At 38.0% G+C, this 14,169-nt stretch overlaps 3 protein-coding genes across 3 annotated transcripts; 2 read left to right on the forward strand and 1 right to left on the reverse strand.

The window, feature by feature from the left end:
* The first annotated feature begins 3,575 nt into the window (after positions 1–3,575).
* Positions 3,576–8,444, forward strand: LOC136827825 (crustacyanin-C1 subunit-like). The gene is made up of 5 exons (XM_067085286.1): positions 3,576–3,626; positions 4,329–4,592; positions 7,651–7,735; positions 7,866–7,991; positions 8,171–8,444. The coding sequence occupies exons 1-5, from the start codon at positions 3,576–3,578 to the stop codon at positions 8,398–8,400; spliced, it is 756 nt and encodes a 251-aa protein (XP_066941387.1). The 3' UTR covers positions 8,401–8,444.
* A 2,459-nt stretch (positions 8,445–10,903) lies between these two features.
* Positions 10,904–12,453, reverse strand: LOC136827826 (crustacyanin-A2 subunit-like). The gene is made up of 3 exons (XM_067085287.1): positions 12,209–12,453; positions 11,261–11,477; positions 10,904–11,136 (listed from the first exon to the last, which is right to left on the reverse strand). Exons 1-3 carry the CDS (start codon positions 12,335–12,337, stop codon positions 10,904–10,906), a joined length of 579 nt encoding a protein of 192 aa, XP_066941388.1. The 5' UTR covers positions 12,338–12,453.
* A 367-nt stretch (positions 12,454–12,820) lies between these two features.
* On the forward strand, positions 12,821–13,851 carry LOC136827690 (crustacyanin-C1 subunit-like). The gene is made up of 4 exons (XM_067085153.1): positions 12,821–12,961; positions 13,096–13,180; positions 13,317–13,442; positions 13,622–13,851. Exons 1-4 carry the CDS (start codon positions 12,821–12,823, stop codon positions 13,849–13,851), a joined length of 582 nt encoding a protein of 193 aa, XP_066941254.1.
* Positions 13,852–14,169: the final 318 nt, after the last annotated feature.

A 14,169-nucleotide genomic window follows, 5' to 3' on the forward strand; every position in this document is an offset into this window, starting at 1 on the left:
CACTTGAGGGGGTCTGAAGTCATTTTGGTAGCCCTAACAGTAATTTCAATGCAAATAATTTAGTCATTCCCTTTTGATATAATTTATGTTCGTTATTTTCATTTCATGCCCATGCACTTATTACTATAGAAATATTATTCATGGAAGAGTTAAAAGACAATTTTAAATATAAACATGCAGTAAAGAACTTTAAATGATTTACCTTTATACCAAAGGTTTAAAGATTAATTTTTTTCACGTGACTTTCACCTACGAATAAGAATATAACAGTTATTTCGTTCTCAGCGTGCATTATGTGGCAGTTTTCCTGGAAGAGAAAACAGTTTTAAACGAACACTGTTGTTCTCTGAATAAATGTTTTTCAATCCACCGCTACGAAAATGTTAGGCCGAGAGAATTATAGACATCGCACTAGAAACAAAAGATCGTCAGTATCTAAAACTATACATTTTCCGCGAGGGTATTAAAGCCTGTGACTACTGTAGAAAGCCTCGTTTATGTAGCTTGTCTAGGTACAAAGTTTTAGTAGATCTCTTAAGATACTGGTTTCATAGCTGTCCAGTCTAGAGAAGAAACCAGTTGATGAATATTGCCACTCCATAAAGCAGTAGCAAAGTTTAAAGGTGTTATTCATGCCCCATTGCACTACGACGCACTGATGAGTCTGTTGTTGTTCATCCATTCTCGATGGTTCTGAATTATATGATAAAGTACAATCCTTTTATGTGCGGGGGCAAATGCAAAGAAGGAAGTGAGATTTGAGACAAGGCTAATGAGAAAATGGTGAAAGTCTGCCTTGTCTTGAAAAAGGGAACAGAATACCAAGATGTAAATGAAGCAGAAAAAAGTAAACTATGAGGATTTCAAATCTTAATATTAAACTGACATGGCACAGGACCCATGAAAGATGGACTTGACTTCATGAATAATTGTCAGTGGTAGCGGCAAGAGAGGGAATAACAGGACTGAGTAAAGGCTGACTCGCGTGTTCTCGATATCCTAATCATCTCGGGAGTACGATTTCTTTCTACCTCTTCCTGGTACATACCATTTTAGCTTTCACTATCCTCCTTAAGCAGCAAAGTTTGCAGATATCCAGTTCGGTGTAGAACTCAATATCATTGCAATTATTACCTTGATTGTGACTAGGAAATGAGCGTAAAAGAAGACGGTTTGGAAATGAGACCTGAATTCCCAAATCCGATTGCCTAGGAGGTAAGAAACGTGTAAATTTACCTGACAGAAGCACTATGACAGATTTTCAAGGTAATTGAACTTAACTTTATTTTTCGTTAAGATCGCCGCCTCTTATTTATTCTCCTTCAGCGACTGAGTGTGGTTTGATCTCTTCCAGGGTGTCTGGGAACTCTGATGAAAACACTGGCATAAATTCAGATGACATACCAGTCTTAGTCCTCATTTTTCTTTCTTCTTTTTTATTATAAATCCGACCAACGTTAAGCAAAACATATTTCTCTGGGAGAAATATATTTCACACGCTTGCGATCTTTCCAAATATAATGAAGAACTTGTCCCATGCAGGTTAGACCTTTTGGCATTTGTACTTGACATATTCCTCATAAATGGCTTTTTGCAGGGCGAAAATCATTTTGAATATGATTAATGGTATTTAGATTTATTGTATCACTGAGTTCCGATGAAGTGCTTAAATAATTATGGCAAAAATGGACACCAAAATGTATCGTTCATATGAGCAGACAGTTTCCGAAATCCTTCATTTAATTTACACGATAAAAGCAAAATTTGCAAAGGAAAAATGAGTTAAAAAAATGAAGGCCTATTCTTTTTCGTGCACCTGTTATCTTGGTGATAACTATGATGACTCAGCTCACACCTCCCTCCCAAACCATGTTTCAAAGGCCAGCCACCCATGATTATTTTTGCAAATGCAAAGTGCATGCACTTTGCAGGACGAGAGTTTTAGTTTCAATTTTCCTGATATGTTTTCGAAAGATGCAGGGAGAATGATGGTATAAAAGACGCCATTCTACGAAGCTAGTCCTGATCCAGTAATGAACTGTAGGCTTTGTGATAGCTTGGAAATACATGATAATGTGGCACACAAAAGCATGCCAGTGAAAGAATGTTACAAATCCTAACTATAACATTTTGAACATTAGAAAACCTGAGTAAAGTTTTGCTACCAAAGTGAACTGGAAGTGCACACAAATACTGCTACTGGAAGTAACACTACTATAGTAGAAAAAAATATATATATATATAGTGTATATATATATATATATATATATATATATATATATATATATATATATATAATATATATATATATATATATCTTTATATATATATATATATATATATATATATATATATATATATATATATATATATATATATATATATATATATATATGGGATAATACATTTGTTTTTAGAATTACCATGTATATTCAGTTATAAGTGTGATGAAAGAAAGATCGCTTCAAGATGGAACTAGGGCGACGCTCAGTTGCAAAACCATTGCAGCCAGCAAATAGTTCTGATTACTCCAGCTGTTTTGGCTTGATGAACACACAATATTGACTCTGATTTGTGAGGCAGCTGACCGAGCTGGTATGAGAGTACGTAAGTTCGTGCGTTAGAAATTATAGATTGTTTGTCTAATTGTGCCCAAAAGTTAGGTCTGATCGATTATTAGCCAAGCGAGAGCGATATCGTCCAGACATGGCTTTGTGTGTTTCCAATCTCTTAGAAACCGGCAGTTAAGGTAAATCCAGACTTCTCTTTTTTCTGTGTGGACTGTGAACTTGTGAATTTACCATATCCAAGACACTTATGAATTTGTGGGGAGAACTGGACATAAGCATTTATGTCACTTTAATATTCTATTTTATTGTGTTTTAGTTTCACATTTATTAACCATGCATTTTAGACTTTCATTATTATGTTTTGCACTTGTATATTTGTGGGAGATTATGATTTATTTAATTCTTCGACAGATGTCTGTGGAATTGCTGTGGTTATAGAGAAGGACACTGCAATCTTTGCAATGTGGTTATTTGTCATGTGGTTGACTTTAAGACTAGACGTACAATGTCTAAGATGGAGTGTGTGGGAGTTTTGGGAGTAAAGGTTTTCAGTCATAGTAAGACTTTTTAGTCAGAGTAAGATTAAACCTTGAGTGAGACTATTTTGACTTGATAATTCATTTATTATGCATTTTAATCTTTTCTTTGTTAATTCATTACTTGTTGGGTTTGTTTGATAATAAATCTATTTATGCTGGAAAGATTGTGTTTCCTTAGAGTATCCATTTTGAAGATGGTGTTGGAGAGAGAGAGAGAGAGAGAATCTGTGGGTCGAGTGAGAGAGAGATGCGCGGATTGAGGGCTGAATACCAGAGAGAGAGAGAGGGAAAGGGTTGCTAGTTGCCCCGTTTTCTGGAGTTAGGCCGCGAAACACGTTACGTAGCATTTCGAAAGGAATGTTTGAATCTGTAGGTGTAACATATATATATATATATATATATATATATATATATATATATATATATATATATATATATATATATATATATATATATATATTAGACAATGAAAGAAAGAGGGAGCGAACGCTATTTGATCATTAAAAATGGTCATATGGTCAGTCATGCTCTTCACTAAGTGAATGAATCCTACTACCCCTCGAATTCACATTTACCTGCTCCATCTTGTCCGCAGGACATTTGATGTCAAAGGTAAAAGCGTGAGAGTGACTTGGAGTGAACACAGAGTTAACAAGTGAACATGTGGGTCTGGCTAAATTCTATTACTTTCTTGTGTAATTCGAGTCTCCTCTCCTGTAACTTCTAGAGTGGAATCCACCTACATCCTTCTCTAGAATTTTGGTCGGAGAGAAACATCAGCACATTTGCCAGGAATCAGGAAATCAGGAAAACCTCCTGCACAAGAGACAGAGGTCACAAGACGAAAGCAGGGACTTTTAGACTCAACTTCATTCTTGGAGGAGCAACTCAAACTGTTCCCCTGTAATCCTCATCTTAATATAGCATCGCGCCAAGCGAAGGACTCATACCTTTGTTACTTTATTACTGAATTTTCAGGGCTTTCCTGTTGCTGAAGCGGAATTCTTTCAATTTTTTAGCTTTGGATCTTTTTGTGATGCTTATAATTAATTACAAAGTAGGCAACTATTTTCTGACACAATGTACTGAAGAAAAATAGGGTGTTCAATTATTATAGGTCTATAAAGAATCAAACGATTGAGATTGAAACTTGATTGTGGTATTTTCCAACATTATCTCTGTTGTAAGTTGTGCTAACATCAGTCTCACGGACCTTCAGCGAAAGCCCGCTGTAGTTGACGGGTCACCTGATGGTAGCAAAATTTCTTCTTTATCGCTACAAATCAAATTGTCACTGTACTTTCCCATCAAACCCTTCTCTTTGGCTGACAAAATAAGAGCGTTCCTTCTGGCTCTGTCTGTGGCTGTCACGGCAACTGTGGCGTCTGTGGCCGCAGACAAAGTCCCCGACTCCGTCGTTAAAGGAAAATGTCCTGCCGTCGATGAGGTCAAACTGTGGAAGGAGCAGCTGCCCAGACATGCTGCGGAACTTCAATTCCTCTTTCTCTCCCTTCTCCCTAATACAGCATTAACAATGATACTTTTTTTATCCTGACTGGCACTTATTAAGTACATTCTTGTAATCATGCACTAAATTTTCTATATTATTATTCCAGATCTTTAAAGAAAAGGCTTTGAAAAGATTTAAGTTATTAGTCTTCTAAAGGTCAAAAAGAGGAGTCATTGATAGAGTATATGCAGAATACGAAATTCTGATGCCTGGAAAAGGACCATCAATACGGTTTAATGTGCAGACAAAGTTTTGAAAGCAGAAAAATGGAAGAGGTATTGATAAGGTATGTCTAAAATTTAAAGTTAGGAACCAAAAACCATATAGTTACTAATAAAGCATATCCAATATGCAAAGTTTTGAGAGCAATCACCGCAGGAGGCACTGTTAACGTGTACCCAGGACTCAAAGGCTCTGAAAAAAAGAGCCATCGACAAGGATTACCTAGCATACTGAAAAAGCTCATTAGTAATACTGTATGATTTCTCTTCTACATAGTTAAAATATAAACCTAGTGATATCCCATTAAGATCATTGAGAGATTACTGAAAATCCATAGTTTCATACACAGATACATTGAAAATCTGATAAATAAAGAAAAAAAAATTACATTGAACACTTTCTATTATGGGTCAAAACTGCTACATGACCTAAAGTAAAAATCAAATTACTGTAACATGCTCATTATCTTTTTACACTGTAGGTGATTTGTCTTTTACCCCTTCCATAAATGATACCTTCAATGAAAGTAAGGTCAGGAACACTAAGTGAAAATTTAATTAAGACGAGTTACAGAACAGGACAACTGCTTAAAATCCAGTTGCTTGAAATCATGTATCGAAAGTAATGCTACGTCTAGCAAAATGCCGACGTTTATGACTCATCTCAAGAAACTTTAAATGCCAAGGTAAGTAACCTTCATGGGAAAGTTGGTGCACTCTATTAAAAATAATTAAAATCAGCATTTTTAAAGAAAATTATGTATTTTAGATACTTCATGTACAGATGCAAACAAAAACAAAAGAAAGGAAGCACAAGAATAAGACAACAGAATAAAAAACGTATTAAGGGATTAAAAGGAAGAAAAAGTTCATTCTGTAATTAACTGGTGATTCTACTATCAGTGATCACAATCGGACTGAGGCACAGCAACGAAGTTATTGAAGTCGACGCCATTCTCCTCGAAGACTGAGGCGCACTTCTTAGTGGCATCTCCCCAGTTCTCGGGCTTCCTGGAGAAGACGAAGCCGAACACGGTCTTGTATCCACTCCAGTCGATGCAGGAATACACGCAGGAGTAGCTTTCGTAGTCGGTCTCAATCACTTTGTATGGGCTGCCAATAACTGTAAGGAAACGGAATATTTACCATATAATCTTGATTCAATTCAAGGTAATTTGATAGCATGAAAAGGAACAAGATTTGTTTTTGATATTTCATTTTCGTTTGACTTGTTCAAAACAGAGTAACTTACCACCAGGGAAATCGAGATGTAAGTGGCCCTTGGGGAATCTGCTTGTGTGGTAGATCTTTCCCTGGAGGGATTTGTGTTCGTCATTGGCGTCCAGTCCTGAAGTTGTCACTTGAAAACCGTCTTCCCTTTCGTCGAGGTCGTACTTGGAACTGATGCATTTCTTCATCGGCATGTAAGGGTTCTCGATAATCTCCGTCATGAACCAGCGACCTGCGTACTGGAGATTCAAATAATTATGTCTGTTATCTCTTATCATCCCATTTTTGCTTTTCATGCTTCCATAGATCCGAAAAACTTCATCTTGATGAAAATAATTTACCTGGAGTTCAGGGAACTGGTTTTTAAAGTTTTGCTTAAAAAAGAAAGCTTTGGCACAATTGTATAACTAAAAAGCTATGGTGAAGAAGCATTAATTGTTTGTTATGCCCATCAGATAAATTTCGTTAAAAACAATTGATAAGAAAGTCTTCCTTATAATCTACCTTCAAGACGTTTATATCCTTTTACAAACATTAGTTTAGTTGATAAAGGAATTTTTTCAGATTCATGACTTTCGTGCGAATATATGAATTTGGTCGATTTGTCTAGAGAAGAGGATAATTACTCACCCTGCGAGCATCGAAGTTGGACTGGAGGGAAACATCAGCACATTTTCCCTCCAGCAGGAAATCGGGCAAGCCTCCTGCACAGGAGACCGAAGCCACGAGACCGAAGGCGAAGACGGCAAGACCCAACATGTCTCTGAGTGAGCGAATGTTTCTCTGCCCGAATCTGTGATCCCCGCCTCTTATATACGATCTCATGAACCAAAGCGGGGAATTCTGGTTCGCCTTTTCGTCGCTTCTAATTTTACTCCATTTTCCTCTTCCTGAAACATCCTTAGAGTGCATTGTCTTGCGAGGACACTTTTTTTTTTTCTTCACAGTTAAGTCACATTGAATATATTGCCGGTATGTTATCTTTGATGTACAACAACAGCAAAAAAAAAACAAAAAAAACAAAAGAATAATTGCCAAGTATCAGAAGAAGATTACAGTTCTTAAAAGAGTGAGTGCTAGGAAAGGACATTTGAAATTTACTTCTAAGTTAGTTGTATGACGTCAAGATCACGGACGCATTACGATCGAAGCAAAAACCCGCTTCGACCACTGGCTGGAATGACGCCACCGAGATCGTTCTCGGCAGTATAAAAGCACATGGTGGGTGTCCTTTCCCATCAAACCCTTTTCTTTCGCTGACAAAATGAAGACGTTCCTTGTGGCTCTGTCTGTGGTTATGGCGTCTGTTGCCGCAGACAAAATCCCCGACTTCGTCGTTAAAGGAAATGTCCTGCTGTCGATGAAGTCAAACTGTGGAAGGAGCAGATTCCTAGACACCTGAGGTACTGCAATTTCTCTCTCTCTCTTTAATTATATATCTATCTTTCTTTCTCCTCATACAAAAAGCTATACTTTTTGTTGTTTAGATCTTCATTAACATGAAGTTAATAATCATGCAATAAATTTCCAGTTTCACTATTTCATTGTTGAGGAGGCTAAATAATATTAAATCTTTCCAGTTCGGAGGAGTCTGGTTCCAGCATGCTCTCACAAAGAACGAATATCAACCCCTGGAAAAATGTGTCCGCATACAATACAATTTTGGTAAGTACTTTGGTTCTCTCTCTCTCTCTCTCTTGCAGGCTATAGTTAGATGAATGAAATGTTGCTTATGAATATCATTTTATAGAAGGAAGTTCATCACTTGGCCTTTGTCTCTCGTTGTGTGTCTTAGACGGAGAGGGATACAAAGTCAGCACTTCGGGCGTCAACTACAGCGGGGAGAAGCAGGAGAGACAAGGAGAGATCTACCCAATGCCCCTCGGGGATCCTCATTTCATGGTCGACTTCGAGGGCCATTGTAAGTATTGGGATTTTGCAGCATTCCTTATTGTTCTCTAATATATTTATATAAGGCTGAAACTTTTTTCTTAAATTTATCAAAGTAATTTTTTCTATCAGGAATATACTGAAATTACTCGCTGTTTTCTCTCATACACTTGTTAATTAACGCATTAATTCTGTATTATTTCTCTGCAGCATTCGCCGCTCCTTTGGTGATCCTCGACACCGACTACGAGAACTACGCTTGTCTCTACTCCTGCATGGACTACTCCTCCAGTTACTTCTCGGACTTCGCCTTCATCTTCTCCCGGACGCCAGAACTTGAGGACGAATACGTCAGCAAGTGCCACGCCGTCTTCAGGGACATCGGACTGGACACCAGCCGGTTCCAAAAGACGGTCCAGGGGTCCCAGTGCGATTACTAAATTTGACAACTGTCGGCGTTATTTTTCCTTACTTTCTTTTGTTAAGGGGGATGTCATTTTAAAATAATAAAATAATTCTCAGTCATATTAACCTTTTATTTTTAATATTACCTTTATTACTGGCTTCGAAATGAAAAAGAAGACAGTTTTTCCATTGTCTTTTTTTAGCGGAAAATCTCGTACCTTACAAATATTAAATGAGAAATGTGTGTCATCAATGGGATAATGCCAAGTTATTATTGGATAGCGACAATTTATTGGGCATATTATTGTACTATTGGTTGCTTATTTATTTATTATTGTGTTTTGCAAAATGTATACAGCTTATAGGAATAAAAATTTTTGTATATTTTTCTTAAATTATTCATTATTTGTTGCTGTACCAAGTTATTGTCTACGTATACCAAAGTGGGTTACACTTGAGTTTTCTAAGAGTTCATAGGACCTGCCGACCAGCTGCCGCCATTAGTAAGCAATGTGCCTGCGAATAAGTTGGACCTGTGTTTACATTTGAAGGGAGCAATGTGACCGCATTGAGGTGGGAGGTCTGGCACTGATTTCACTCCAAAGCCCCAACTATTACACCGTGAGTGTGACCTTTCTGGGTACATGTGTGTGGATTACGGGCAGTTTGGCTGTATATCCGGCGTAGGTGAGGAAATGTAGGCTTAAGGTATTGTGATACTTCATGTTCCATTACATATACAGGTGTTATGTGGTATTAGCATGCACAATTTGTAATACTTCCATGGTTGCAAGTAATATTTCACCAACAAGCTACAAAGGACAAGGAGCTCTGTGAGTTTGATTTGTTATTAAAGAGTTTATGTGAGACATTTGTCAGGTTTTCGGTTCTATAAGGATCATTTGATCTTATTCCTTTAGCGTCATATTGTACCCAGGAAGCGGGTAAATATAAGAATAAATTAAAAACTAAAATATTCCTGCAGTAATCCTTATAATCCCAAGAATTTTATCACTAGAAGAATCCCTACCAAATATCGGCGCTGTTCAGCAGAAGTGGGACTTTACCCTCAAGATATTCATCAGAATTAAACTCCAAGACAGGTGAAAGGTTCGTGTCCAAGGGTCACTCGAGCGTGACTCGAGATTTACAAATTCCTCAATTCCTCATTGGACGGGTGGGTACCGTTCTCAGCTAGCACTCTGCTGGCCCCGCGTTCGATTCTCCGACCGGCCAATGAAGAATTAGAGGAATTTATTTCTGGTGACAGAAATTCATTTCTCGCTATAATGTGGTTCGGATTCCACAATATGCTGCAGGTCCAGTTGCTAGGTAACCAATTGGCTCTTAGCCATGTAAAATAAGTCTAATCCTTCGGGCCAGCCCTAGGAGAGCTGTCAATCAGCTCAGTGGTCTGGTTAAACTAAGGTATACTTAACTTTTTTTCGAGATTCACAGAAAGTGTTGTAATAAACCCACTTGGTGGGTTTTTTGGGAAAGGGCTGATTTTGAGAAGTTGCTGCCGTGACTTAGTGCTTCTACCCTCCCTGCGTCATGATTCTATAGCGTCGTAATTTCCAAGATTTTTCATCGAATTAATCGAAGCTGTTCAAGGCTAGAGTTCGGACACGAATGAGAAGAGGCAAGAAGAATGGTAAAAGCGATAACAATTTAATTCCACAATGAATGTTGAGTTCTGATAGATACATTTCACAGAGTTACAGAGTTCGCAGAGTTCGCCTTTGTCAGCGAACACTTCAGGAAGCTAGTCGTCGTCTTTCTTCACCATAGAATGAATGTAAAAGACATGAAAGAAAAGACCCTTTACCCCTGTACACAGACTGTAATACTAGGAGGGACTCCATCGTCCAGAGAGAGACTCAGTTCGAGATTTGTTATTTACTGAATCTTGGAAACGTCACAACTGAGGACACTGAGGAACTGCTTCTCTAACATAAAATTTGTAGATTTCTAGAAATTCTAGATTTTCTTGATGGATTGGAAAGGTTACAAATTCATGATTCTGTTTAAGGGTTTTCATAAATAGTCAAGATATACAAACGTAACCTAGAATAAAAAAAAAAATAAGATCTGGATGATTGCTATATTGGATGTCAAAAACATTCTGTTCAGCAATATCTTGGATAGTTGAATTATTAACCCCCTACTTATACCCAAGATAGTCTTAAAGATTCCTTGCAATGTGTACTTTCCATGAAATTAACACCGAGAGATAGGAAAGCAAATGCAAATATGGAAAAGCTATAACAAAATATTACTTATCAAATTCACCAAACGCCACGTAACAGCTAGCAGCGTTACTCGAAAATGAACGTTTTCAACGGCGCTAAAACTTCATGAAAACTCTTCTATCTCACTTTTGAAAATGCAGGTAAATGGCAAGATATTAAACTAGATTTTTAGGGAGATTGTATATTTAGAATCATCATGAATATGCACATAAAAACACTGATGAAATGAAGAAAGCAGTAAGACAAGAATTTAAAAGTTCAACAGATGAATGATTGTGGATTTAATCTAAGATTTATAATCACAGTCTGAAGAATGAGGAACAGAGACAAAGTTATCGAAGTCGACGCCATTCTTCTCGAAGACTTCAGCGCATTTCTCAGTAGCGTCTCCCTCGTTCTCGGGTGTCCTGGAGAAGACGAAGCCGAACTCGGTCTTGTATCCACTCCAGTCGGTGCAGGAATACACGCAAGAGTAGCTTTCGTAGTCGGTTTCAATCACTTTGTATGGGCTGCCAATAACTGTAAGGAAACGGAATATTTGCTTTATTTAATCTTCATTCAATTCAAGGTAACTTTATAACGTAAAACGGAAACGAGATTTGTCTTGATATTTCACATTCCTTTTGCATATTATAAGACTTACCACCGGGGAAATCGAGGTGCAAGTGGCCCTTGGGGAATCTGCTTGTGTGGTAGATCTTTCCCTGGAGGGATTCATGTTCGTCACTGGCGTCCAGTCCTGAAGTTGTCACTTGAAAACCGTCTTCCCTTTCGTCGAGGTCGTACTTGGAACTGATGCATTTTTTCATCGGCATGTAAGGGTTCTCGATGATCTCCGTCATGAACCAGCGACCTGCGTACTGAGGGGCCTTACCATGAGATTTTTGTGTCTTGCACTGCTCGCGCTTTGCATTTTCTTAATGCTGAGTAGCTACAAAGGACTTATTGAGAGCGAAAAGATCGTCATTTGAAGTATTTTGTGTATTGCTTCTAAATATATTTATCATAATGTAATGCTACGAGTATTTAAAGGTTTAGATGAGTCAGTGAAATTACAAGCTAATTGCTCAGTACTTCAGAACCATATCTCGTTCAGTCAAGTGCCGTTAATTTCCTGGTGGAGTTGTTTCATTATTTACAAGAGATTAAAAGATAGTTGTAAATCCTTTTAAATGACGGAAAAAAATGGTTGCGTAAATGGACCTTGTTCAATAGTGATTTGACTCAGTGTTGCTCTTTCTTAGTTTACGAAGGACTGTAATATACTCTCCTAAATTAATTTATTGAATAAAAATTATATCAGTTGTTGAAAGAATTTTTTAACTAACTGCTGAGTAAGTTTCATGGAAGTTAGGCTACATGATTGTCCTTCCATTCATTCCAAATGTTTCTGAGAAAATCATCAAGTTTAAACATGAATTATCCTATTAAAAGACATCAATTATAACCATACTCTTTTAATGTGGCAGTCTTTAAGAATTCCCTTATGAAGGGATCTTCAAAATACTCTAGTTTTATGTCATTAATTCTGTTAATACATCGAAAAGGAAGGAATTGGTAAGGAAATCATTTATGGAAGGTAATTTCTCACCTTGCGAACATCGAAGTTCGACTGGAGGGGCACATCAGGACATTTGCCTGCAAGAAGAAAGTCAGGCAGCCCTCCGTCACAAGTGACAGAGGCCACGAGACCGAGACCAACCATTGCGAGACCCAACATCTTTCTTGAGGAGCGACCGCAACTCAACTGCCAAACTGGAATCAATCTCCATTCTTATATACCTTCCTGCAAACGGAAACGGTTACACTTGCTTCGCTGACTCATTGAAACCATTATGGCTGTGTTTCCTGTTCTGCAAATATCTTTTTTCCTCTCGTTTTTTTTGTGAGAGGTTCTCTTTTAATTCAGTTACGAATTAGGCAACAGTACTTTGACACGACGCACTACTATAGAACAATAGACTATCATAGGAAGATTATAGTGTACAAAAGATTGATAGCTGAGAATAGAACTGATCATAGCGTTGTGCAATGTTCTCTTCGATGTCTCTTGTATTACACCAAGTTCATGGCCGCAATACGACCTTTGATAAAGTTCCCCTATGTGTGTAGGCGGCCATGACGGCATAAAAAGTTCTTCTCGTCAGTATAAAAGGACGCGGTCGATGTCCTTTCCATCAAACCGTTTTCTTTCGCTGACAAAATGAAGTTGCTCGTTGTGGCTCTGTCTGTGGCTCTGGTGTCTGTGGCCGCAGACAAGATCCCCGATTTCGTCGCTGAAGGAAAATGTCCCGCTGTCGACGAAGTCAAACTGTGGAAGGAGCAGATTCCTAGGCACTCCGAGGTACTGCGAGAAGTCATAACTTTTCATATTTGAACATGCATTATTAAGTACCTAATCATAATTATGTGATAAATTTGCTATATCATTATTTCCGATCTTTGGAGGGAAGACTAACAAGTATTAAATCTTTCCAGTTCGGAGGAGTCTGGTTCCAGCATGCTCTCACAAAGAACGAATATCAACCCCTGGAAAAATGTGTCCGCATACAATACAATTTTGGTAAGTACTTTGATTCTCTCTCTCTCTCTCTCTCTCTCTTGCAGTCTACAGTTAGATGAATGAAATGTTGCTTATGAATATCATTTTATAGAAGGAAGTTCATCACTTGGCATTTGTCTCTCGTTGTGTGTCTTAGACGGAGAGGGATACAAAGTCAGCACTTCGGGCGTCAACTACAGCGGGGAGAAGCAGGAGAGACAAGGAGAGATCTACCCAATGCCCCTCGGGGATCCTCATTTCATGGTCGACTTCGAGGGCCATTGTAAGTATTGGGATTTTGCAGTATTCCTTATTGTTCTCTAATACATTTATATAAGGCTGAAACTTTTTTCTTAAATTTATCAAAGTAATTTTTTCTATCAGGAATATACCGAAATTACTCGCTGTTTTCTCTCATACACTTGTTAATTAACGCATTAATTCTGTATTATTTCTCTGCAGCATTCGCCGCTCCTTTGGTGATCCTCGACACCGACTACGAGAACTACGCTTGTCTCTACTCCTGCATGGACTACTCCTCCAGTTACTTCTCGGACTTCGCCTTCATCTTCTCCCGGACGCCAGAACTTGAAGACGAATACGTCAGCAAGTGCCACGCCGCCTTCAGGAACATCGGTCTGGACACCATCCGGTTCCAAAAGACGGTCCAGGGGCACCAGTGCGATTACTAGAATGTGGTGTCACTTCATATCCGCCACATTTTACTAAACTGCTCTTCTACCTATATCTTATTATGGCTGAGTAATGTACAAAACTTGCCGTACCCTCTTTTGAATGATTTATCATCATCTGTGAGCAAGAATCTCGATTTTCATCGCATTTACTCTGTCAACCCGCTTGGTCACAATATCAGCAATTTAATCTTTACTATTACCATTTACTAATAAGTGATACAATAAACGGTTCTTGAATACATAACATTTCCTCATAGGTTTCACTTTACCTGGTAGTCTTTATTTCTTTAGTTATGACTTACAATTACGTGAATG

Source organism: Macrobrachium rosenbergii, chromosome 42 (genome assembly GCF_040412425.1).
Source record: "Macrobrachium rosenbergii isolate ZJJX-2024 chromosome 42, ASM4041242v1, whole genome shotgun sequence".
NCBI lineage: Eukaryota > Metazoa > Arthropoda > Malacostraca > Decapoda > Palaemonidae > Macrobrachium > Macrobrachium rosenbergii.